This window comes from Calonectris borealis, chromosome Z, assembly GCF_964195595.1.
Source record: "Calonectris borealis chromosome Z, bCalBor7.hap1.2, whole genome shotgun sequence".
In the NCBI taxonomy this organism is placed as follows: Eukaryota; Metazoa; Chordata; class Aves; order Procellariiformes; family Procellariidae; genus Calonectris; species Calonectris borealis.
This window is the reverse complement of record NC_134352.1, coordinates 39,764,741-39,791,254: the sequence shown is the minus strand read 5'-3', so window position 1 is coordinate 39,791,254 and position 26,514 is coordinate 39,764,741. Positions and strand designations below refer to the sequence as shown.

At 35.9% G+C, this 26,514-nt stretch overlaps 1 protein-coding gene across 1 annotated transcript in view; it reads right to left on the bottom strand.

The window, feature by feature from the left end:
• CNTNAP4 (contactin associated protein family member 4) overlaps positions 1-26,514 on the bottom strand; it is a 263,240-nt gene that overhangs the window by 5,994 nt on the left and 230,732 nt on the right. The window contains exons 17-23 of the mRNA XM_075138182.1: positions 20,883-21,101; positions 16,875-17,114; positions 15,155-15,379; positions 13,605-13,738; positions 12,471-12,558; positions 1,082-1,300; positions 649-720 (exon numbers count right to left, since the gene is read on the bottom strand). Of these exons, the coding sequence (XP_074994283.1) occupies positions 649-720; positions 1,082-1,300; positions 12,471-12,558; positions 13,605-13,738; positions 15,155-15,379; positions 16,875-17,114; positions 20,883-21,101 (1,197 nt within the window). The remainder of the gene's footprint in view (positions 1-648; positions 721-1,081; positions 1,301-12,470; positions 12,559-13,604; positions 13,739-15,154; positions 15,380-16,874; positions 17,115-20,882; positions 21,102-26,514) is intronic.

Below are 26,514 nucleotides of genomic sequence, written 5' to 3'. Positions count from 1 at the left end.
ATATTGAATATTATATATTCAAACCAACATAATTATTTTTTATTATTATTATTTTAACATGCATTTTATTTTCAAGCTGTGAAGCAATGCAAGTCATAGTCTGTCCAAGAGTACATTGCTTTCCAAATGTGGAACCAGAACGAAACTTGCCTCAGTCTGTCAAAGGATTGATTCAAGCAGTCTTAGACCCCATTTTCTCAAGAAAAATCTGTTTTACTCAGTTTTATTAAAGACAATTTTGAACTTGACTGTGTAGCAAAAAGTAATTTTTTGGCAAAGTCAAGGAGCAAAGATTGTTCTTTCTCAAACATATGCTATTTGTCACAACATATCCAAGTACTTTTCAAAGTCATAAACACTAGCATTAGGCAGGTTGGAAACCTGTTCTTAGTATCTTGTGTTTGGGCCGAATGTTCCAATGTATAGAAACACTGATGGCATAAATTTATGTAATACGAAAATATAAGAGCTATTGATTGCATTTTAAAACAATGCTTGATTTTTGTCTGCCTACCACTTGTAATAACATAAAGCCCTTTTACTAGTTTCCTTATGCACACAAAACTAAACTGACTTCACTTCAGTGTTGAAAGACTCACAATTATTAGAAAAAAAAGTTTCCCGTGAAGTTGTTATAGTCCCTATTACCTCCAATAATTGCAGAGTCACTTCTGATTGCATTAGCCAAGGGCTCTCCCTCATCTATTGGTCCAGAGTGATCTGCAGCAGAAAAAAAGGAAAGTGACGGACAAATAGAAGAAGGGTTTTCAAGAAATTCTCATATGTTTATAGCTCATGTACAGTACGGTACAGTGGCAGTAGTGTGGGTCTGTAAGCATGCAAAGGAGAACAGTGATGTAGATGATACTTTGCAGAGATAAAGAGAAAAATGTAAACATTCAGAGGAAAAGAGAAAGGCTAGAGAAAAGGAAGGAAGTACATAGAAAAGAATTATTTTTCAAACTCCTCCAGAGATGTTGACCCACATGGAAAAAAAAAAACCAGACAGTTGTGATTCAAGTCATGGGTACTCTATTTAGATTTTGCTTCAGAGAACAGAACAAGTGATAACCATATGGACCTGCAAATGAATGGGTTGTTTCACTTGATGTTGAGTCAGCTCCAGTTAAAGTACCACAGTTGGATTCAGTGAAGCGTCCCTTTACATTGACGGGGGCTGAGCTGCTCTGGTGCAGTGCAGCCTTCAAAGGAGCAATGTGGTTGAACTGCACTGAAGAGAGACATCCAACAAACCCCTGAGAATTTGCCTTCATAGTCTCCTCATCTACATCGCTGTTTTCTGTTAATCAAAAGGAACAGAACACAATTAATCATAGTGCAAATGTACAAAATAAAGTGACAGAAGAATAAATGAATAATTAACCTGTGTTCCTCTGAGTATATTTGAGTTACAGTAACATATGCAGATTCACTGAATCCCTTTCTTGTCTGTCTTTAGTGAAAAGACAGTCAGATACATTCAACTTTTTTTTTTTTTTTTAACAGATGATAGTTGCTAGTCTGCTGAGGGAAATGCTTTTAAGTTCCTACAGCAAGTTCCAAAGCAAAAAGATTCAAATGTAACTAAAATATTTAAATTAAAATGCAACACTTTTTCATTCTACAAAAAGATAAGGATGAAGCATACATTCATGAAAAATACATATATTATTAGATTTCTTTTCATAAATATGTACATTATTGGATCATATTCTTTTCACAGATTCATATGTCTACTCCATCCCATCACCATCATGTCTGTCAAAACAAAAACTCTCTAAAGATCTCAGATCCTGGAAATCCATCAAGATATTTTCTGTGAAATTCTAAAAAATTAATGTTGTTCCAATTTACTATACATTTTAAACATGATACCATTATCTTTCTCACTACGGGGGGAAAAAAAAAAGAAAAAACACCCCCTTTTATTCTCTTGAGCTACCTTTCTGAATGTACCCTGTCAGAACTCTCTATTTATTCACCAGCTAATGCTCACCAATGCACTACTTTGGAAATGGAAAACAGTTTATTTACTCTGACAATTCTAATGTAAGCAAAAACTCTGGAAGTACTAATTATTCAAAGAGGACTCTTAAGGTAAGTAAATTTTCAAATTTTGGGCAAATAAAATGGGAATTTAATCTCATTCCTCTCCACCTCCAACTTATCCTAGATCCCATGAATGAACTTGTGATCTTTACAATGGCTACCATAACAATTTTAAATACCAATGTACTAATGTAACAATTTTAAATACCAATTCTCAATACAATTAGGTTAATAGTGAAAATCGGGCTAATGTGTTTTGGTAGAATATTGCAAAATAACACAGCAGCATTTTCCTCAACTACCCTCTGCTTATTGCAGTGATGATGTATTATTAGATAAATGGATATCAGCCAAGAGTCTGCTCACCTACACTGATGGATTACACAAAATTTTGGTTGTTTAACTGCTTGTGTTCTCTCTTTAGCATACACTCCTTCTAATGATTGCCTCACCACACTGAAGGATCTGGATGTCTTAAGAAAAAGACTAACCTGAAGTGGCAAGAAAAAATGTCCAAAACCCCTTGTGATAAAAATACGTATCTCTAACTATAAGTAGGATCAAAAACCTCAAGAGTGAAGCATTTTCTATTATTTTCTAGTTTCCTATATAAACAATTTCATAAACATTGTATGTGTATAATATGAAAGGAAATTAGATACTTAAAATCCTTATAGTTCACTGTCTCATTAATTAGAAAATACTGCTGGCATAAAGTAAATCTTTTTATTAGATCAAGAACTCTTGTTGGTAAAAGTGATAAGGTTTAGAAAAGACAAACTCTTCTCTGCCTTAGTGCTGAAGTCAGATTTAACTGACTGAAAATGACACACACACACACACACACACACACACACACACACAAATTGTTTATTGGAATCTATATTTTATAGTAACTTGCAGTCATGTATCCTTAAGCATCTTTATAGCAATTTATTTGCTAAGTGTACTCAAATTTTTTCAGCAAAGAAAGACAAAATTACTCCACCTGCATTGCCTTCTTCAAAAAAAACCCACAAAGGCAAAACAAAACCCAATACCCCTCTTTCTTTATTCTGCTTCAACTATACTCTGCTTCACAGGGTATTACTCTGTGAGGTAATACTGAAAGTCAACAGATATACAGCTCCTAGCAGAACACTTTAAGATAAGAACTGTGCAATCAAAAGACTAGCTTTGAACTTTCTGCTTTTACAATGTTGAAGATTTCAAAATTTTTCATGTTCCTGTACAATCTTATATTGTCTCAACATTAGACAAGTCCATAATATATTAGGTGAACTATTGGCTCACACATTGGGCTTAAAGAGTTATAGTAAATGGGGTTGCATCAGGCTGGTGGTCAGTCACCAGTGGGGTTCTCCAGGGCTCAATTTTAGGGTCAGTGTTCTTTAATGTTTTTATAAATTATCTGGATGAAGAAGTCAAATGTACATTAAGTAAGATTGCCGATGAAAGTAAAGGAGGAGCAGCTATGGACTCCTTCGAAGGTAGAGAGACCACACAGAGAGATCTGCATACACTAGAGATCTGGGCAGTCACTAACTGTACAAAATTGAACAAGAGCGAATGCTGGATTCTCCACCTGGGATGGGGTAATTAATCCTGGTTATACATACAAATTGGGGCATGAGAGGCTGGAGAGCAGCCCCACGGAAAGAGATCTGGGGATTTGGGTTGATGGCAAGTTGAATATGAGTCAACAGCATGCCCTGGCAGCCAAAAGGGCCAACCATGTCCTGGCGTGCAGCAATCACAGCATAGCTAGCTGGTTTGAGGGAAGTGATCGTCCCACTCTACACTGTACAGGTGTGGGCCCCACCTCAAGTACTGTGTGCGGTTTTGGGTTGGTCAATACAAGAAGGACATCAAACTATTAGAGTGTGTCCAGAGGAGGGCGACCAAGATGGTGAGAGGTCTCAAGTGCAAGACTTAGGAGGAATGGCTGAGGTCACTTGGTTTGTTCAGCTTAGAGGAGAGAAGGCTGAGGGGTGACCTCACCACAGGCTACAACTTTCTCAAGGCGGGCAGCAGAGGGATAGGTGCTGATCTCCTCTCTCTGGTGACCAGCGATAGAACACGAGAAAATAGCATGAAGCTCATCAGGGGAAGTTCATATTAGACATTAGGAGAAGGTTCTTCACTGAGAGGGTGGTCAGTCACTGGAACAGGCTCCCCAGGGAAGTGATCACAGCACCAAGCCTGTCAGAGTTCAAGGAGCGCTTGGACAATGCTCTTAGTCATATGGTTTAGTGTTAGGTAGTCCTGTGAGGAGCAGGGAGTTGGACTCAATGATCCTTATGGGTCCCTTCTAACTCAAGATATTCTACGATTTTATGATTCTATGAATCTGCCCAGTAGAAAAAATTAACATGCATTTGACCTTCACAGTTAAATTGCCAGCTGGAGGTACTAACTGTGCTTGGAATAGACTCCCACAAAATCTCACATTTGTGCAACAAGCCTGTGTTGGTAGGAAAATTTTATTATGACCAGGCTTTTTGCATTAAAAATGTTTATTACATTTAAAACTAATTACATCTATACACTCACTGGTTTCAGTTGAATTATATATGGTTAGTTGGTTGGTGTTATTTTCCCCTGTGGTTAATATGTGACCACATAAATGCTGCTACATGGTTACTTTTTTTTTTTTTAAATATGAACAAATACAACATTATTTTACTGAAGTTTACTTATGATTCAGATTGAAGTGACCAGGAGGAGATAAATTACTGAAAAATATTTCATTAAACAATTATTTTTCTGATTTTTGTGCACAAAAGACTACCCTTTAAAAACACTCCAAAACAGTCTAGACTCCTTTGTTTTTTGTTTCAGCAGTTTACTGCTGAAAAAAATGCCAATAAAAAAATTAATTTGATTAACAGAAAGTAATAGATAGTTCTGTCATTGAGGCTTTTTGCTGCTTTTTCAACAATATAAATCCAGCAATCAGGAATCACAGGTGGGTCATTTGTTACACTGCTGATATTGAGTAGAAAAAAAAAAATTAAAATAAAACATCAGAAGGTAAATATTTTGCCAACAGAATTATTTCATCAAACTAAATTATCTCTATTAAATCCCTGAATATTGATTTTTTTAAATACTGGTATTTTGTCCAAAATTGCAAGACTGTGGAAACTTTCTCTTTCCCCAAGTAATTATCCTGAAAAGCTTCTGTATTGGAAGTAAGCCTTGACAAACTTGGAGGACTAAATTAAAAACCTGATGAAAAAAATTTTTAAAAATTTTCATATAAAAAAGTTTAAAAAGTTTTCATATAAATTTGCTGGAGTACAATTATGTGTACTTCAAATTGTGGGAATTGCATAAAAATGCATATTTTACACGAACAAACAGACTTATATTAAAGGCTTTTCTAAACCAACTTTAAAAGATTGAATTATTCTACTAGAAAAAGCTGCATAAAGAGAAATGGACATTTTTAAAAGCAACTACTATTTAGCATGTGCAGCATTTTTTTGGGAGTATCCAAATATTATTGTTTTAAAAGGCTGATTTTCAAATTGACAATTGGAATTATTACTATATTTTTACGTATTAGTGGAGCACAGTGAGAGTGTTGCAATTCCATCATTCCTTTATCAATCAAACTATAATAATTAGAGCTCTTAAGCAAGCTGTGCAATTATTAAATATCCTGAAAGATATTCCCATAACGACAGAACGAAATTATACAATCTTATAATTTCAGAGACAAATAAACCAATATAAGAAAGGACAATTTCACTACAAATACAATGAATAGTTTGAATACACAGAAATTCTATTCCAAATGTGGGTACAAAATATTTTACTGGTTTAACTTAGGCCTTCTTATTAAGAGTATAGTGAAAATTTGTTTTTATTTATTACTGAAATACAAATTTTTACATTGTTGGAGATGTCCATATTCAGTGTGATGACTTTGTTCAAGTGAATCAGCTTAACATCATACATTCTCTTAAGCTGGTGGATAAATGAGACCTTTGTGGATAAATGAGACCTAACTAAATCTTGTTGAAACCCTATCTTTATTTCAGTTAGATAGACTAGTTAGAAAGATTAGCAACTCTCACTGAAGAAAAATGTTGCACACAGCTCCCCACCCTCACCGTGGGGAAGGCTAGGAAGCTTTGTCTTGGGCAAATGTGGCTTTACTCAGCAGAAGTAAATTGCTTCCTCAGTGGGTTGCTGTAAAAAGAGAGGTTTCTTCTTACAGTGTGGAGTGTTTTGAGAGAAAGTATCTTCTAAGAAGGAAAACAAAAACATAAGGAGCCCTTTGGCTTGAATGCTGTGAACTCTGTGGCTGAGTCTCTTTTCCCTCAAAATTTAATCTTCACATATTTTGCTGAGTCCCAACACAGCCAAGCTCCCTGACTATTTTGTCAGAATGGTGCATAACATAAATTCAGAAGTCTTTAAATTGGAAGGCTTAGGTTCTGGGAAGTGAGGAAGAACACTGATTTTTTTTTTCCTGGGAATTCAAAACTAGTTCAACAGCTAACTCTCAGATTTGCTTTCAACAAAAAACTGAGCTATGCACAATACAGAAGAGCTCAGACAAGTACTTCTCCCATTGAAGATAATTCTTCAAATCCATAGCTTTCTGGCCTGCTTTAAAACTTGTGGGTTTTTCCTGAACAACATTTCAAAGTACAAGAAATACATGATGTCATATTTTGTTATTCCTTCTTCTGTTTAGACCTCTTCATGGCAGCAAACACTTATTACTCTTTTCCATTGCCTTCAAAACATCTCTAGACAGGACTTCACAGGAATGAGGACCCAAAGCAGTCAGATTTATAAAAGAAACAACAGCTCTTCAACAGCATCTCTCCTTTGAAAGGGAGAGAAAAAAAACATGTTTTCTTCAGGAGAGATTCTGTAAACTGAGCCAAATTGGGCTGAGTGCCCCCACAGGTAGGTCATTGTAACTCCATGCTTCACACTACAGTGATGATGCAAAGCCATCGTATAACTGATGAAATTTGCACCTTTGAACTGTGGTGGGTGGGTTTTTTGGAAGAGGCGACATTGGTCCTGATCAAAGGAGACTGCTATTTGCCTAAAAATGTGGATTTCATTACATTGCATCAAATACATTTTTAAGTAAATTGATGCAAGCTTTCATATGGAATTTCATAACAAAGATAACAAAACCTTTAATTCTTTACTGGTCATTGTAGTATTACCCTTATGTTAGTGTGACTGCAGTAGACTACTACACTTCAAAACATTATAAATTCCTGATTCAGTTTTATCATCTATTTGTGGGATTTTGAAATATTTTAAACAATTTTCTTCTAGTAGTTTATATTTCAGCTAATATTGCTTTAAAGTTATGCTTAAATGATCATTCTGTTTTCCATTCTCTGTGCATATTTACATACCAGTTCTTTTCTGGACTGTGAATTCTATAAAGAAAATCTACCTTTCAAAGGTAATATACATTTCTGTTTGTGTTAGAGGTCCTTAGTTATTTTTCCAGTAAGAAAACAGATCAGTTACACTGAGATTCTTCCAGACAATCACAACTAAAGAATAATAAGGATTTTTTTTTAAGTCTATAAATATAATCTTTAAATTTCATTATTTAATACATTTTAAGCTACTTAGCATTTGGTTACCATAATTATGCAAACAAGTATCACTGTATGCATTTTATTATATATTCAAAATTATTCTTCCACCTATTCTAGATAACACTCTCAGAATTGAAAACCACAACCATCTATTTGATGGATAAGGAATGAGCTCGATGGCCTTATCCAAATAGTTGCATGCAGCACCTCAGTGGCTAAGTGGAGATCAGTAACAAGTGGTGTCCCTCAGGGGTCCACACTGGGATCGGTACTGTTCAATATCTTTATTAATGACATAGACAGTAGGATTGAGTGAATCCTCAGCAAGTTTGTGGATGACACTAAGCTGAGTGGTGCAATTGATTCACTAGAGGGATGGGATGCCATCCAGAGGGACCCTGACAGGCTTGAGGAGTGGGCCAATGTGAACCTCATGAAGTTCAACAACGCCACGGACAAGGTCCTGCACCTGCATCAGTGCAACCCCTGGTATCAATACAGGCTGGAGGATAAAGGGATTGAGAGCAGTGCTGCTGAGGACTTGGAGGTACTGATGGATGAAAAACTGGACATGATCCGGCAATGTGCTCTCGCAGACCAGAAAGCCAACCATATCCTGGACTGAACCAAAAGAAGTGTGGCCAGGAAGTCGAGGAAGGTGATTCTGCCCTGCTACTCTGCTCTGGTGAGACCCCACCTGGAATACTGCATCCAGTTCTGGAATCCTCAGTAAAGGAAAGACATGGACCTGTTGGAGCAGGTCCAGAGGAGGGACACAAAAATGATCGAAAGGCTGGAACACCTCTCCTATGAAGAAAGGCTTAGAAAGTTGGGGTTATTCAGCCTGGAGAAGAGAAGGCTCTGGGGGGACCTTATTGAAGCCTTCCAATATATAAAGGCAGCTTATAAGAAAGATGGGTCTGTATGACAGGACAAGGGGTAAAGGTTTTAAGCTAAAAGAGGGTAGATTTAGATCAGACATAAGGAAAATGTTTTTTTTTTTAATGGTGAGAGTAGTGAGACACTGGAACATATTGCCCCTAAAAGTTGTGGATGCCCCATCATTGGAAGTATTCAAGATCAGGTTGTATGAGGCTTTGAGCAATCTGATCTGGTGAAAGATGTTCCTGCCCATGGCATGAGAGTTGGCACTAGATGATCTTTCAGGGTCCCTTCCAACTCAAACCATTCTGTGATTCTATCATCTTATACATGAGACTATTAAATTAATTATGTTTGAAATATCACATTCAAATCTCTCTCAGTTAATCCCTTTGCATATCTAATCAATAATAGGTCAGAAATCATCTTAATTATGCTTCTCTGTTGTGAAATTGAACTGAAGATTTCATGAAGTCCTTTTTAATAGCTGAGATTGCATACAGGAGAGGATATATTTGGAACTGATTTTTGGGTGTATGTGTGTATGCGTGAATGCACACGTGTGACAGAAAGAGTTAAACGATTTTTTACTCAGAATAGAGTAGAAATCTAATTTCATACATATTTTGTTTTGGATTTACATTATTTGAATGTAGATAGAGGTCAGACAGAAGCTGGCGGAGACTTAGTACCTCCCACCCAATGGCATGATAGACTATTTCAGATAATGTTTTGCTTATCAGTTGTCCTGGTTTTGGCTGGGATGGAGTTGATTTTCTTCCTATTAACTGGTATAGTGCTGTGTTTTGGATGTAGTGTGAGAATAATGTTGATGACACGCTGATGTTTTGGTTGTTGCTAGGTAGTGTTTGCGCTAGTCAAGGATTTTTCATCTTCCCATGCCCTGCCAGATGTGCAGGGGACTGGGAGGGAGCGTGGCCAGGACGGCTGGCCCAGCTGGCCAATGGGCTATTCCATACCATATGACGTCATGCTCAGCATATAAGGCTGGGTGAAGAAGAAGGAGGGGCGGTGTTCGGAGTGATGGCGTTTGTCTTCCCAAGTAACCGTTACGCGTGATGGAGCCCTGCTTTCCTGGCGATGGCTGAACACCTGCCTGCCGATGGGAAGTGGTGAATGAATTCCTTGTTTTGCTTTGCTTGCGTGCGCGGCTTTTGCTTTCCCTATTAAACTGTCTTTATCTCAACCCACGAGTTTTTCTAACTTTTACCCTTCTGATTCTCTCCCCCATCCTACCCGGCGGGGGGGGGGGTGAGCGAGCGGCTGCGTGGTATTTGGCTGCTGCCAGGTTAAACCACGACACAGTAGGAGATACTTTCAGAAAACATAAGAGTATTTTCTACCATCATAGCCAGGAGAGTATTTCTGGGTCTGTTACAATGGCAGAAACATTGATTTACCAAAGTTGTTATTTATTCCCAAAGGTACTATACAAAAAGTGGTAGATATACAGATCCTAGAGGGGCACCTCGGATTCCTGTAAACTAAACCACATACAACTGAATGTGAAGAAAACACTTCTTCGATCTTCTGGTTTAGGATAGGTATTATATAAAACATGTAAATTGTTCCTATAAACCTGGGGGAGCAAGATAAAGTAATATATCATCTGTACTAAGTTGAGATGAAAACTCAATTTCTTCTTTGTCCTGGTTTCGGCTGAGATAGAGTTAAATTTCTTCCTAGTGCTGTGTTTTGCATTTAGTATGAGAAGAGTGTTGATAACACACTGATGTTTTCTGTTGTTGCTAAGTAGCCTGCTTGTCAAGGACATTTAGCTCAAGACAAAAAAAAAACAAAAAAAAATAAGCATTGGGAGGGAGCACAGCCAGGTCAGCTAGCCCAGCAGGCCAACGCAGTATTCCATACCATGTGACGTCATGCTCAGTATATGAACGGTAGGCGTGATCCAGGAAGTACCGATCGCTACTTGGTTATCAGTCAGCGCAGGTGGTGAGCAATTGCATTATGCATCACTCATTTTGTATATTCTATCATTATCATTATTATTTTCCCTTTTCTGTTCTATTAAACTGTCTTTCTCTCAACCCATGAGTTTTTCTCACTCTTACCCTTCCGATTCTCTCCCCATCCCACTGCAGGGGTGGGGGGAGTGAGTGAGCGGCTGCGTGGTATTTGGCTGCCTGCCAGGTTGCCGAAACCAGGACCGTCACATATCAGAGTTTTCTGAGTTTATTTCTACAAAAAACCTTCGTTAACACTTTAGCTTACTTAAAGAGATTTTTAAAGAACGGGAAACCATCACTCCTTTACAGGCAGTTTACTGGCTAAATGTTCAAGCACCAAGGAGTTAGAGTGGGAGGCGGTTCATTTCCCAGATCTTGTTTTGTAACATGGTTCATAATTTCTGTTAAAAATTGCTTTTATTAAAAATAAACACAATTGCATTTGGTAGCGATGATAACCTGTGCTATATGAAATGATAAGCATTTAAGATCTATAAACTTAGATATAATCTTTCCAATAATCCATATTTTGGCAAACCTATTTATTCTACACTTAGCCCAAGATCACATGTAGGACGAAAATAATTAGTCTAACTACAAATGGTGAAAAAGCCAGTGTAGCCTTAATTACGATATATCACAAACTATACCAGTTCTGTTTTCATATTGTTGTGACAAAAAGTGCTATTAGAGGAAGAATGCACAAATGGACCTTTACTTGATATGAGAATGTAGCAACACAAACTTTAAATTACTTTAGAGGAAAGAGGAATACCCTTTAAATTTTCTTCAGCACCACATCTTCCTCTGTCATTGAGTTTTCCCAGTGTCCTGGCTTCAGCTGGGATAGAGTTAAATTTCTTCCTAGTGCTGTGTTTTGGATTTAGGATGAGAAGAATGTTGGTAACACACTGATGTACCCTACTTAGCAACGTCAAGGTCATTCAGCTTCCATGCTCTGCCAAGTTCACAAGAGGCTGGGAGGGAGCATAGCTGGGACACATGGTCCAGCTGGCCAACAGGGTATTCTATACCATGTGATATCATGCTCAGTATATGAATGGTGGGCGTGATACAGGAAGTAGCAATCGCTACTTGGTTATTGGTCAGCAGGTGGTGAGCAATTGCACTGTGCATCACTCATTTTGTATATTATTAGAATAATTATTATTATTATTATTATCCCTTCCTTTTCTGTTCTATTAAACTGTTTTTATCTCAACCCACGAGTTTTTCTCACTTTTACCCTTCCTATTCTCTCCCTGTCCCACTGGCGGTGGGAGAGTGAGCGAGTGGCTGTGCGGTGTTTGGCTGCCTGTCAGGTTAAACCACGACACCCAATGTGAGGAATATGAAAATAATAAAATCTTGAGAATTTTAGGTCACACTATTTTATTTAGCAAAATTTACAAAATGGTAACTGTAGGTAGGTAAATTCCATTTTGATCATTACTACAGAGAAACAGACATCTTTTGATGAATCATCACTAGACAAAATATTTTGTAATAGCTTAACTTGTTTTCAAAAAGTAACTCCAACAAAGTTTTTGCCTATGTTACCTTTTTCCTAACTGTTTACATCAAAATCTAATCACAGAAAGTTTTTCAAATATGGTACATGATTAATAGTATTCTATGGTCTTTCTGTATGATTTCACAGTAATTTATTTTTTACTGACAGTAAAAAAAAAATGGTGTTTCATAATTCTTGATTGCAAAATGAGAGGGAGAAGTGTGAAATTATTTTTAATGGAACCCACTTGATCATTTTTCAGGAAGTACTTACTCATGATTATATTTGTATTTCAACAAGACTGAAGTTTCTAACTTGATTGTGACTCAGTGTCTAATTAAATCCAAGACAACGAATGTCTTTCAATGAGATTAAGGTTATTATTTTTTATGTGCTGTGATGACATTTTGTTCTATGTTTTAGAAAACGCTGTGGTGTTCCACTTACCTAAAATCTTGCCAAGTGTGAGAGACTTGATTGCATTGAATTCTGTGCCTGAAGACAGAATAAACTTCATTCTTTCATTCTGGTTAACCTGCAGAATGGTGCAGTGAAGAACAAAGTAGAATAACGGAAGAGATATTAGTCAAAGTTTGCAAAAAAGCAGATAAGATCAAGACTGAAAATAAAAGGAGCTAAGGGAAGCATTTGATGGTTATAGCATAAAAACTAATCTGGAAATAAATGATCAGCTTCCTCAAATCACTGATTATAGCTGTGATACTTCTTAAGCATCCCACTTAATAAGCCTTTATTCATCTTATTGATTTGGCTGATTCTTCTTTTTTCATCTATAAGATGAATAAAAATGGTAAACCTTCAAAAACATGAAAAAGGCTTTTTTCATTAAAAAAGGCACTCAACATTTAGTTCATAAAGATAAAATATTATACTGTAATTGTTCTGCCCCCAGAGTACCTCTAGAACTACTTGCCTTCAAGCCTTGTACCAATGCATAACTAAGCAAACTCAGCTGTAGTCTCAAAATACTAACTTGTAACATCCAGGGTTTCCAAATGTTAATTTAAAAAATTAAAACACATATACATGTCAGTATCTACTATTAGCAAATAAAATATTTCCATTTTATCACCAAATTTCTGCAAAAAATAACACAAAATCTTTTCCTTAGTAGTCACATCCTTTGATGTAAAAGGGACCGAAGAAAATTAGTCAAATAGGTTTAAACTATTATTTAGATGGTAATATACTTGTACTGTAGTTTGATATGTAATTGGAAACAAAAAATAAAATGCAAGACCAAAAACAAATGACAGCAGTCATACACATTTCACAAATTGTGAAAATTTAACCATCAAAAAATTCATTGCATTTTCATATAAAATTATGAGGAAGTATTGACCTTTTGAAATAAACAAGATGAACACCAAAGAGATTGTCTAATGTAGATTTTCACTGTGCATCATCAGTCTGCTAACCTTTGCATTATTTATTTGAGATATTAAAACACAGTTCATTTGGGGGTAATTGCCTTTTTGTAACTATTTACTTCATTTTGCTTTGGATCTTCTACTTTTTTATGATAATCCACCCTTTTTTTTTTTTGTCTAACTGAATTACCTCTACAAAGAGCATTTCCTCCTCTCTGTTAATCTTCACGTGTTGCAGTTGTCCATCAGCCATGCTTCTGATATTGACACTGAAGACATCAGGATCTTGATGGCTATCTAGTTTGTACCTGATCTGTAAACTTCCTGCAGGGATAAATAGAGCAAAGGGTATAGTACATTACATACACAACAGGCAGTGTGAATCATATACAATGCCTCCTGCTTCGCAGGTGCACTTGAAGAGCAAAACCAATGTTTGATCTATTTAAGGAATTAACTATGAGAAATTGACATAAGTGAGAAATGAAAGAAGGCAAGAAGAAAAGTAATAGCAATGTTGGAAGTAGTATGTAGTGGCAAAGATAACCATAAACTGTCACAAATTTGAATAATGAATTAAAATTTGTGCAGAAATTTTAGTAAGTACTTTTATAACTCAGCTGAGAAAGACCTGGTCTGGCAGCTCATACCAATGTGACTTATCAAATAAAACTCATTACCTTACAAGTACTGTCCTTGATGTAATGTTTACACTGTCCAGACCTGTAAACCTCTGACCAGTTTAGTACGACAATTCTGACAATTCAGCATGATGCAGTTAATAATTTCTAGCTCACTTTCCATTTCTTGTTGTCAACTTCCAGCATACTGTCTGTATGCACATAATCACACAGAGACTCTTTCACAGCAGGACACAGAGGTAGCATTCTTGTCAGAGATTCCCTCTCATCTGTAGGTGGACTACAACTTTCTACTCATCCTTTGGAAAGCAAGGCCCAGGGCAGACCCAGGCCAGTCATGAGTAAAATGTGTTCCACCTCACATGATGACATATGTTATTCTACATCCAAATCTGTATCTGGGAAAGCACAGAACCTTGTTTGAGCGCAGAACCACTGTGACTGCAAAGAGTCTTTGATAAACTTGAAGATTCAACTCAGTCTGTGGGGTTTTTTAATTAAAAAAAAAAAAAAAAGTTATCTAGACATAGAAAAAAGAATGAAAAAGAAAAATCCAACTAACATTTAATATTCATCTTAAAAGGAAAGAGCAATTATGTTATGTGCATTTTCACAGGTATATATGTGTATTTTCATAGGTATATAGGTAGCTTATTAAATTAGTTGAATGAAATGACCTCTGATTAATTTGGAAAATGGATAATGCGCTTTCAAAAAGTAGTTTATTTCATTATTTATCATGAGGATGGCAATTAATACACTGTGTGAGTAGCAGACAGATCAGATACATTTTGAGTTTCATTTCAAAACTTAAAAAAAAAAAAATTGAAATATTTTACTTCATTTCTAAAGGATTTCCAGAAATAAGTATTTTTGCTAACATGATAAAAAGGAAACAGTAATAAAAGTTGAAATTACAGTAGCAGAAATGTTTTTCATGTGGAAAGCATTGCTTAGTGCAGCTGAAAAATAAATATACCATTTAAAGCAACAACAGGACAATGCTTAGTTTGTGATTCAGGTCTGGAAATCAAAGTGAATCTGAGTTGGAAGCTATGACGTTCATTAGTGTTTCCAGACGACCTATCTGAAAACTCACCGTTTCTAGTGAGAATGATCGAAAGATATTCCTTGTAGAAGGAGCTGACATAAAGCAGTAAGCTTGGTGTCCGTGTTGTTCGGAAGGCAAACGTAATTGCTTCCCTGTTCAGTGTCATGTCAGCATAGAAAGAAGAAGCATGAGAACTGGAATTTTTAGCTAACGTGTAGTATTCTTGAAAATTGTATGTCACAGAAGTGCTAGTCCCAAAATAGGCAGAGATCTCTGAAACAAAAAGTAATTCAGTTTTTAAATATCATGCAAAACAAGAGTAAAGCTCTTTTATTTTTTCTTTCTGCCACAGAACAAAATAAAATGTATTCTTAACTATTGTGATAAAGATGAAAAAGAAATATAAATGGAACTAGTATTGAGAACTATAGAGAAAAATAAGACCCAACCTGGGCTAGAGCAAAAGCCCAGTTAGATGTGTCTTAAGTATCTGTGGCATGAAGGAGTGCTTCTTTTTGTCTAGTTTTAAACATGTCTTGTTTTTTTTTCTTGTTTGTCTCTGTCCTCAAGCCCAATATGTCCTGTCTTGTATGTATACTGCTCCTACAGAAAAATGGGTGCAGCAGTCTGAATCCTAACATATTGATTAAACTTGGCCACACCTGAAACACATACTAGGAAAAGAGACTGGTCAGGTGGGAGAAAGAAAAGAAGAATACAAACTGGGTTATGGTCTTCTTATGGATGACTCACTCATAGAAGGCTTTTGTATCACTGTGGTATCTCACAGCCATTTTCTGCTGATTGTCTTAGACTACCCTGTTTTCACACACAACCTCCACACTTCAGAAACATTTCTGGAAATTTCTGTAATCTGGCTCAGTATCTTTGACAGAAGCTGACTGAAAGTTATCACTATAGGTCATCCCACACTTTTAGCAACAGGAGCCACTCTACCCCTGCAGAATAATGAACATGGAGTGTGACCATTAGTCTCTTCTGCTGTTTGTGGGGGAAGAGGAAAGTATCATTTCTCACTTAGTGGCATTAGCTCCACAGCAATAGATATGGAAAGACTTCCTTTATTCTTGTGGTGGCAGTGGTGGCTGCGCAGATGTTGTGCTCACTAATTTAGAGAAACATGGAGTTATGGCATTTAAGCCACTGAGTACTTTGCAGAATGTATTTAATACATGGCGGAAGCAAATCATTTTTAGCAGATCAGAATTTTATGCAAATACCAAAATTCAAACTTGACAACTTGTGATCATTTAGCAGTATGACATCGTCACCAAAGAATTCCTTTAAAATGGCTGAAAACATGGACTCAGTCCTGTTTCTGATGATCTCACTTTCTTCTTACAGTAAAAAGAAGTTTAAGGTTTCTGCTTCTTGGTTTGTTTTCTAAATTTAGTCTTAGTTTTGGGATTAAGACTTGAAATACAGAAATCCAAAAGTTTATTCATAAAGGTATAGTTCCTAGCTTTAGTATAATATAAAAGGAGTTGCATAACATTAAAGAAAAGATGCTGATCCTTTCAGGTAATGTGGTTCCTGCTTTAAATAGTGTATGGTGAACGTATCTCTGAAAGGCAGTGTTTAACAAAATTTACACTTACTGAATAAATTCAGCTGAATGTTTCTCTATGTTAAGTAAAACATAAATGTTTTTCAAGCATTTAAATATATCTTTAAAGGGTTGTAAAGATCCTGTTCTGGACTGTGTGGTCCTGTTTTCGATAATTGATAAAGATAAAAGACTGCTTGCCTTTCTTACAGAATGGCCCAGCATAGGCAGAGAAAGTGCAATCACAGGAGAATCCACTGTATTTCTCTCTACATTTTCCACCATTATGACACAGGTTACCATAGCTGCTACAATGTCCAGGACAGCCTGGTTCAACTCCTGGCGTTATCTTTGCTCTCTCTTCCAGGTCAAGGGCCATTCCATTCAACTGTAACGAACGAATGCATCCCAAAAATCCTTTCTGCCTGGATGCTGTCCCACCTGAAAAAAAATCATGAGCTTTTAAAAATTTAAAAGAATTGATGTGTAAAAACCTCTTTATGTTTTACAACCCCTGAACAGTCTGTTATGAATTTCTAAGATACAAGCCTATGCAAGTGAAAATATTTATAAATAGCTTTAAAAGCATATCTGTTTTCTTTTTTTTGTCAAGTAATTACAGCAAACCCTTGAAACTTTTAATGGGAAACATGGATTTTGCACAGTTAGATACCAAGCAATGATGCATACTTCTATTAATTCACAAAGGAGTAACATCCAGAAATTAGGTGGTTTTCTTTTTTTTTTTCTTTTTTAAAGAGAGAGGGAGAGGAGAGGAGAGGAGAGGAGAGGAGAGGAGAGGAGAGGAGAGGAGAGGAGAAGGAAATAAAAAAAAACAAGAAAGAAAAAAGAAAAAAAAAGAAAAAATAGAAAAGTAAAAAAAAAACAAGAAAGGGAAAAAAAAGGAAAAAAGAAAAAAAAGGATGGGAGAGTGATAAGCTGTACAGTTTTACTCTTTCAAGATCCTCCTGACTGGTCAGCTGATCTCTGTGTGTGTCTGCCTGTTAGTTTCATGGTATGGATCATGATACCCCACAGCTGGTGTCTGGCCTGACATACTTTGTCCCATACTGGAAGCTGTGCCCATTCTTGAGCAATAGGAAAGTTTATCGCCCTCACTAAAGAGGAATATCGGTCAGGATATACCTGACTACCAAGTGTATGTGATAATGTTAACAACAATTGCTGCTTCATTTGTTTTCATAGTTGTTTATTTTTAGCATACTTCCTGACAGCCAGCATTTTATTCATCCTGATTGCTTAGCAAGGTGTGCAATCTACATACCATTTCTCTTGTCCTTTGTTGCACAACTATCTTTGATATGTCCTGTCATTTGTTCTCTTTTAAAAAGTAAAAGCAGAAAATACTCCACAATATGTAAGATTACCAACTATAATTCTCATACATTTCAAATAACCTTTGGTTAAATGTTTCCATGTGACCATCCATTTTCATCCTTTTTTATTTCAAAGTTTGGAAAATTCTTGGTGCTACATGGAAAATCTTGACACAGCTGTTGTTATTTACAGATACAATGGCACAAAACATCCTAACAATATGAAGATTTTATATTATCTCTGCTAAAATGAGCATTTTGATGGCAGCTTTAGGTTTTAGTTCTTCTTCTGGCACCTTTGGAAAACCAGAGCATATACATCGAAGAAGTTAAGAGTGTTTTAGCTTGAAGAAATCACAGTCCTAGTATGTTAGTATCTGACTGATGGGTGACTATGGCAGGTACTAGGTAAACAAGATGACATTTAAGTAAAGAGTGCCTCTGCTAATGTCATTCTTAGGACACTGTATGTTTCATTTTTCTCTAGATCCTTTGACTCGCTTGAGCAGACAAGCCTGAGTCTGTACCAGTGGACTGTCAGTGGAAGTGGTCAAACAGTCAGGCTTACTACTCCCTCCGCTAAAGAAAATTATATTTAATTGAAGAGAAGAAAATACCTTATAAATGGGAGTTATAAAAAGTTGCATTATCCAAAAGACTGGTTTAACTAAAACACAAAATAAACTAGACACCATATTGATCCACATGACAGTATTGCAGTTGCGGAAACAGAACACCCAAAAAAATTTGCTGCAGTCATAGCAAACCCTGACAAATTACACTCAGGAAATGCATGATACAAATGATTGAAATGAATCACTATCATTTGTCATGTCACACTTCAAAAACACTGTTTTGACTGAATAAAATTAAACAAATGCCATTTTTATCTGTTCTTTTCCAAATTATTTCAAAATAACTCATAAGGGATTTAAAGGTACACCATAGTATAATGAATATAATTTCATTTTAATCCTAGGATCTTCAAGAATTTTCAGAGAGGAAAAAAACTCGCAACACCGGAAGTAAAACAACAGAATCACTCTTCTAATACAATTATTCACCTGAACATTATCTGAAGAAAACAAGCTAGACAGTTTCTTGTAGATAAGTCAAAAGAGTTTTAAAATTGTCAGCTCTATACAGGAGATGTATGTATATAAATTTACTAGAATTTGTCAACTTATTTGACAAAAAAAATCACTCTATTCAATGGCCAATTACTTCATAAAAAATTGCCAGAAAGTGCAACTGTCAATACAGGTTAGTACAGCATTAAACTTTGGGAGAAGGGTTCGAAGAACTAGAGATCAATTAATTGTAAAAATTATTAGAAAACAGTTTAGACTTGACATTACCATAAACACCTGCAGAATTAGACCATTTCTTAGTCTTGTTTCACAGATCAGATCTTGAAAATTCAAACGGATCTAATTTCAACTGTTCATATGGTAAGTTATATGGTAAGTCAAGTAAGAGGACAGCAATATAATTTATTGTAGTATAGTAAACAGAAATCTCCTACTCCTTCCGTTAATAGTTTTAGTCCATTACTGTGAATATAAACTAATTTTAAGACTTCTCAAAACTCCACTATAGCTAATATCTTGGATATCTTCTTTGTCATAGGAAACTCCATGCTTTTAATCAAAATATAAAATTCTTCAATGTTTGGTCTAGTCTCCATCTTCTACCCTCGATGCCTTTTGAGGCACAGGTCAGGATTCCCATCCCAGCATACAAGGGTTCCCTTTCCATTTAATTTTTTCCTAAGGATTCACAGTTTCTGTAACTACATTTGCAGAACACTATTCCCCTTAACTGCACTCTTCCCCAACACACAGCAAATAAACATATGCTCATTTAGTATGTTGTATCTCACAGCAGATATAGACAAAGATCCATTAAAAAATAGGGCAGACTTTATATGCTCGTATACTGTACACCATGCATATACACCAGAAACTTATAAATTTATAATATGGCAATATTACAGTAAGAACGCTACCATGTACATAACGCATAGCTCTACATAGCTCTATGTAACAGCTAAATAAACATTAACTATTTTTTTCTTATTCCATTTCTGCTTTTCCAGTGTTTTATCTAAATATATTAATGTCATATTTGCTAAAGTACAAAGGCAGAAATATTCAGGTAAACTTCTTCCTTTGAAACTTTCACACTTTAGACAGAACCAATCGTAGATCTGGATTTTTCTTGGTTGTGTGAAATCAAAGAATAGTCCCTTTCTCTTGTTTCCAATATTAAGTAAACACAGCCTGATTATTTCATTAAATGTGTTAACAAAGCACAGAGGAGTAGATCACAGATTCATAGAATTGCAGAATGGTTTGGGTTGGAAGGGACCTTTAAAGACCATCCAATCCAACCCCCCTGCCATGGGCAGGGACATTTTACATTATATCAGGTTGCTCAAAGCCCTGTCCAACCTGACCTTAAATACTTCCAATAATGGGGCATTCACAACTTTTCTGGTCAACCTGAGAAGCTGTGGATGAAAAGAGACAATAAAATTTCCTTGAAATTACAGAAGTAACACATCTTCCTCCAGCAGATGACATCCTCTCAAAAAATGGTGCAAATGAAGATCCTTTAGTTGTTCTTCAAACAAACCTCAAAAGAAGAAAAATTGGTTGAAATCCTGTCCAGCAGCTACAACACTGAATTTGTAATCTCAAAACAGAGCTACATCTCCATGGATTTTTCACAAAGGCTCTCACCTCATCATACAAACTGCTTTCAAAAGACCCAGTTGCTATCTTTTTTTCTTCCTTTTTTTTTTTCCCCCCTTTTGTTTTCATATTTTCATGATGATAACTGGTAAAGATTTTGTTAAATGGGTGCCTACCTACAAAAAGCTGGCTGTTGAGCTGCAAGCGAATATGCCCATCAGGTGGAGCACCATGAGACTTTTGAGGAAGCTGATCTACTTGTAAGGATGCCTCTTTGATGTTTCGTTCAGCCTTCACATAATGCCACTGGTTGTCATTTAAGGAAGTGAGCGAGTGCACTGTAACTTCACTAGGTCCATTTCCAACATCAAATGAAAAAATCACTTCAGATGGAGCTAGAAAGAGGACAGTAATAAAGGAAATTTAAATTATTTCACAGTTAATTGGGTCACAAAATCATCAAGTGGCAGAACAAGTTACTTTAAGGTCTAGCCTACTATTTCATGAGATGACTGATTGTTTTAGGGGAAAGGTTTACTTCAGGAGGCCTGTCCCCAAAGTTCATTCTTCACACTCACTGACAGTGAGACCAATGATTTGTCAACAGCGTGGAAATCAAACTGTCTGTGGACCCCTAGAAAGCATAGTAGTCAAGAAACAGTTAAAGGTGCTAGCTTTATTATTTTTCAGTTTGGATAAAAAGCACCTCTTGCTTATATGCTGATTGATTACCATTGTTAACTATATTTAAATTATCACCACTGTAATCCAATTAACGTCTTCTACTGTCTATTTGCTTTTGTTATTTATTCACACAATCTCAACAAATATCAGAGGGCAAATTTTGATGTAGTTTATAAGACTATGCATATAGTGAATTAAACTGAGTCATTCCCTAAACAACTTTCACATTACATGGGTTTATAGTTTGCTTAGAAAATCATAACTGAATCTTTACAGGTCAAAATAATAAGATGAACAATATGCCAGAAATTGAAGATCTGAAAATTATGAATATTCTCTCTGAAACTGTTTCTTTCAGATATTCAAGGACAGTGTGTATGAAAATAAGTAATCCCTAAACAAAGGATTAACAACATTTTGAATTATTAAGAATTTGATTAAAGGACTAGAGATCTGAGAACATTCCATGAATCCAAGAGAAAGGTTCCCATTTATGTCATTGGACTCTGGGATAAAAGTAAAACAATTAGCAGTAGTCACGGGAAATAAATCAGCTTCAAACAACATTTTCAAAGATGAATTTACTGACTTTAAAAAAAAAGTTTCAATGAAATACTTTAATTTTCTTTTCACTTTTCAAAGATACATTAGACTTTTTATAATATTTAGATCCACTTTGGCCAACCTTTAGACTGAGTAATGTCACATGCTTGCACTCCCTTAAGCCCTGAATATGGTTGTTATAAAGTATTTTTCTATAACAGTTGAACCTGAGAGAGAAAAATAAAATTACAAATACACAAAGCATTTGACTTTCCAAATAAAGTAAAGCATAATGTGCAGTCAATTTTTAAACAGAGTGCCTTTTGTAATAAATGATCTCTTCTGCTTAAAAATCAAGAGTGTTTTATGCAACAATAAGAAATAACTGATGTCTAAAACCAGTTCCTTATTAAAATGAATTTTAGGATAAATTTGTTTCATTTGGACAAAGTTGAAAGCTCAGTCTCCCCTTACTGAGGGGTAAAAAAAAAAAAACAACCCACAGTAGGAGAACAAAAGCAACAGAAACTCCATGTGATTGAGTAAAGGGAATTTCTGCTGAATGTTACCTTCTGTAGGGAGGTCTTTGTAATCCTCTGGATACTGTTGGAGTGAAGCCTGAAAACACAAATTCTGCTTTGAACTCACTAAATGTGCCTATTAAATAGTGTATTAGAATGACAGATCTGATTTAAAAAAAAGATACTGTTTAGATTTTAAAGGGAAGAAAATACATAATAAAGACTTTGAAATAACCACTGAAATAATGAATTATGTTAGTACCACTAAAAAAGTAATATAATCTTGAAAAAAGGAACCAATCTCAGAAGTTCCAGAGATGAAGGCTTGGCTAGCAAAGGTGACCTCACGGTCATCCATTGGAGTGTCTGAAGACTGACCAGAATATGTTAGAAAAAGTGAAAAATAGAATCAGTTAACATTCTATAATACTTTAAACAGTTCTACTAAAACCAACTACACTGCAAATTTGGAAGAAATTTGACATTTATAAGCACAGTGGTCAAACCACCTGTGGAAGGTATGCCACAGGATGTGGAGAAATGCTGACTGAGTTCTAAAAGTTGTCCTTTTGTGACAAAGGACTGAGGTAAAGAGCATTTTGGTCATTCCCCGGGCAGCAAGGGAGGGTACGTCCAGGAGTTCTCTTCTGGTGCAAAAATACTTTGTGGGCCCTACCTACCTTGGTGTTACTCAAAAATTTTCCAAACATTACAGGGATTCTTGTGGCTCTAATGCATTCAAACATAGGCAGAGCACAGCTACAGATAAGCAAAGTGGAGCAGAAGATGCAGTTGATGGTAATCATGGAGAGTGGTCAGTGGCTAGCTATGGCTAAAATGACTAACAGAAAACACAGTCATCAAGAACCATTCAGAGTATCGAGGTTGAGCATCACTTGCAGAAGCAGAAAGTGATTACCAAGTAATATGCTACAGAATACAAAACCCGAGCACTTTCCATAAAGAAAACAATTGAATTCCACTCATCCTGGACAATAAGTTGTGAATTTAGGCAGACGAAGGCCAACAGCAGCTGCAGATTGGACTCTTCAGAACTATTTTCAAAGCAACCACAGAAGACTCTCCAAGTTAATACACCATAGTGTTCCCAACCCTACTTTAAATTTCTGTTTAACTCATTGCTTTTAAATAAGAAATAATCCTTCAGTGCGCACTCAGTATAAAATAGTTACTCAGGTTTTTGGCTAGAGGATGTAACCTGCAGTGATGTAAGTATTTAATAGAGTGTACTATTCAGAGTTGAATCAGCCTTGTTGCTGTCAACTGTTACTTCTGCAGAAGGTTACAGACAAAAATTCAAAGACTTGAGCTTTTTATAATTCTGTAAAAAAAGAAAAAAGGATCAAGTATCTTCTTCAAGATGATTCACTTCCTCTGTGTTTTAAAATACAGTTAGGACGCACACCTCCATTTTTGCAATAGCTTTCTAGAATATTATACATAGATGCACTGCAGTGTTTATAACTTCATAAAATCAAACAAACAACACTAAACTTCACATTTTCTATTAAGATTCTTGATCTGATACTTTTGCTTTGGCAAAGTTAGACTTAAAGGTCTAAAGGTCATTATGTCATAAATAAAAGAATTAGATATAAAGCTTGAGAACAATCAATAAAATGCTAAGAAAAATCATTCTGTTCACAAGTATGGAATGCCAAATGTTAATGACCTAATGAGTTTTAAATGATTTCTAACACATCTTCATCTTAAACACTGACACCTTACATTTTCATTATTGTTATTTATTGTTACACAAATCAAACAAAGACATTGATTTATGTGGAACTATTAATAGAATATCAAATGTAGGTTGGTGATTTACATTCACATCTGTCATAAAAGTGTATGTGATGATGAAATCTAAATGATCCTATACAATATGAAATGTTCAAGCTGATTAATTTTTCTTTTTTTGAGAGAGAGTGAGAAAGGTAGTCATGACGGAAATATATATTGCTCGTTTCTGACCGATATTACCCTCAGTGTAAACACACAATTCTGGCTCCACTACAAACAATCCTACCTATGATGTTCAAAAAAGGATACGTCTGTCTATTCAACGAATTAGAATGTTTCTGGAAGTGAAGAAATATCTCTGCATGCCAAACAATAGTGAGATAAACTTTGTTTTTTTAAATGCTGAAAATACAGACCAATTCAGCCTTTCACTTTTTCTCATGTCTCACTAGTTACAAGTCATATGAAAACCATAAGTATACAGTAGTTTGGATGCTTAGGAATGAATGGGACAAGTGATGTGGGTTTGTCTGCACATTATTATTCTGAAGAAAGAGTTATGGTCTTCTGCCAACTGTCTGAATAAATTTAGCAGTCAGAAGTATTGCTTTAATCTTTCCATGATTTACCTGTTTATTTTGAAAAAGGAAAATCATTTGTCACACAAGAACATCACCATTACTTCAGAGATTCTCCACTGAAGTGCTGACCCAGTATATTTTCTGTATTGCATGACACTGAGATTATAATGTTACTGTGTTTTCATCTGTTCACAGAACTTTAACAGAATGCAGTTATACTCTTGAACATGGCAAAAACACTGTTGAAAACAGGGTATCTTTCAAATAGAGCACTACAGTTTGAGATAACGCAAACCAAATTGATTAAGCATTACACAATATTCTATAATTAAACTGCCTACAGAAGAACACAGTAGGTGTTTTCCGTTTGTTTCAAGAACCTAAGACATTGGCAAAAAAACAAGCAAGCTGAATATTTTACTTTTTAATAAAGATGCATTAATGTTTCTATAGTAACATTTTGCATTATATGATACATATTTTTATATATATATATATTTATTTGTACTCTTTACTGGAAAATAGTTAAGTATGATAACACAATGGATTTGTAAAAAAATGAGGAATTGTCTAATCTCAAGGTAAAAAGAGTTCTAAAGAACTCTCAGAGGTACCTGTCAAGTATAAGACTTTTTAACTGATGTGCCATTTCAAATGAATCCAAAAGTTTTTTGAAACAATACTTCAGCCTTTTAAATATTCTCCTTTTTAATAATGAACAGTATAAGACATTGAGTCAACTAAGATAAAGCTTTCATTCTATATTAGTTGTCTTACTGAATTTAGTGAGACATTTAATTTTCTCTTGTGCAACAATAATTTGTGTGTAAATGTCTAAAGATTTGGGTATGTACAAAAAAAAAAAAAAAACCCACAAAAAAATAATGATGAGAAAGTGTGACTAAGCTAGGATACTGTGCCACAAAAGGTCTGAGTCACACATTGTGACTGGGTGAATCTCCCAGCAGCCACATGTAATGCCTGGCCTTAAAATTTGGAGGATGTTGTGGTTTAACCTGTTAGGCAGCTAAGAACCACACAGCCATTCACTCACTACCCCCCTGTGGGATGGGGGAGAGAATTGGAAAAAAAAAGGTAAAACTTGTGGATTGAGATAAAGACAAAGTAATAGGACAGAAAAGAAAGGGAAAATAATAATAATGATAAAACAATATACAAAACAAGTGATGCACAATGCAATTGCTCACCACCTGCTGACCGATGCCCAGTCACTTCACGAGCAGTGGACCCCCGGCCAGCTTTTCCCCTAGTTTATATAGTGAACATGGCGTCATATGGTATGGAATATCCTTTTGGTCAGTTGGGGTCAGTTGTCCTGGCTGTGTCCCCTCCCAACTTCTTGTGCACTCCCAGCCTCCTCGCTGGTGGGATGGGGTGAGAAGCAGAAATGGCCTTGACTCTGTGTAAGCACTGCTCAGCAGTAACTAAAACATCCCTGTGTTATCAATATTATTCTCATCCTAAATCCAAAATACAGCACTATACCAGCTACTAGAAAGAAAATTAACTGTATCCCAACTGAAACCAGGACAGAGAGAGAGAATTTGGTGGCAGGAATGCAGCGAGCAAGGGAAGGAGGAACAGTCAGGGGAACAGTCTGAGCAGTCAGGGGCTGATAGCTGTGCTCTTAGACTAAGAACCCTCTGGGGCAGAAATTACCTCTGGATGGATATTTGTATAGTCTCAGTGCTGGGATT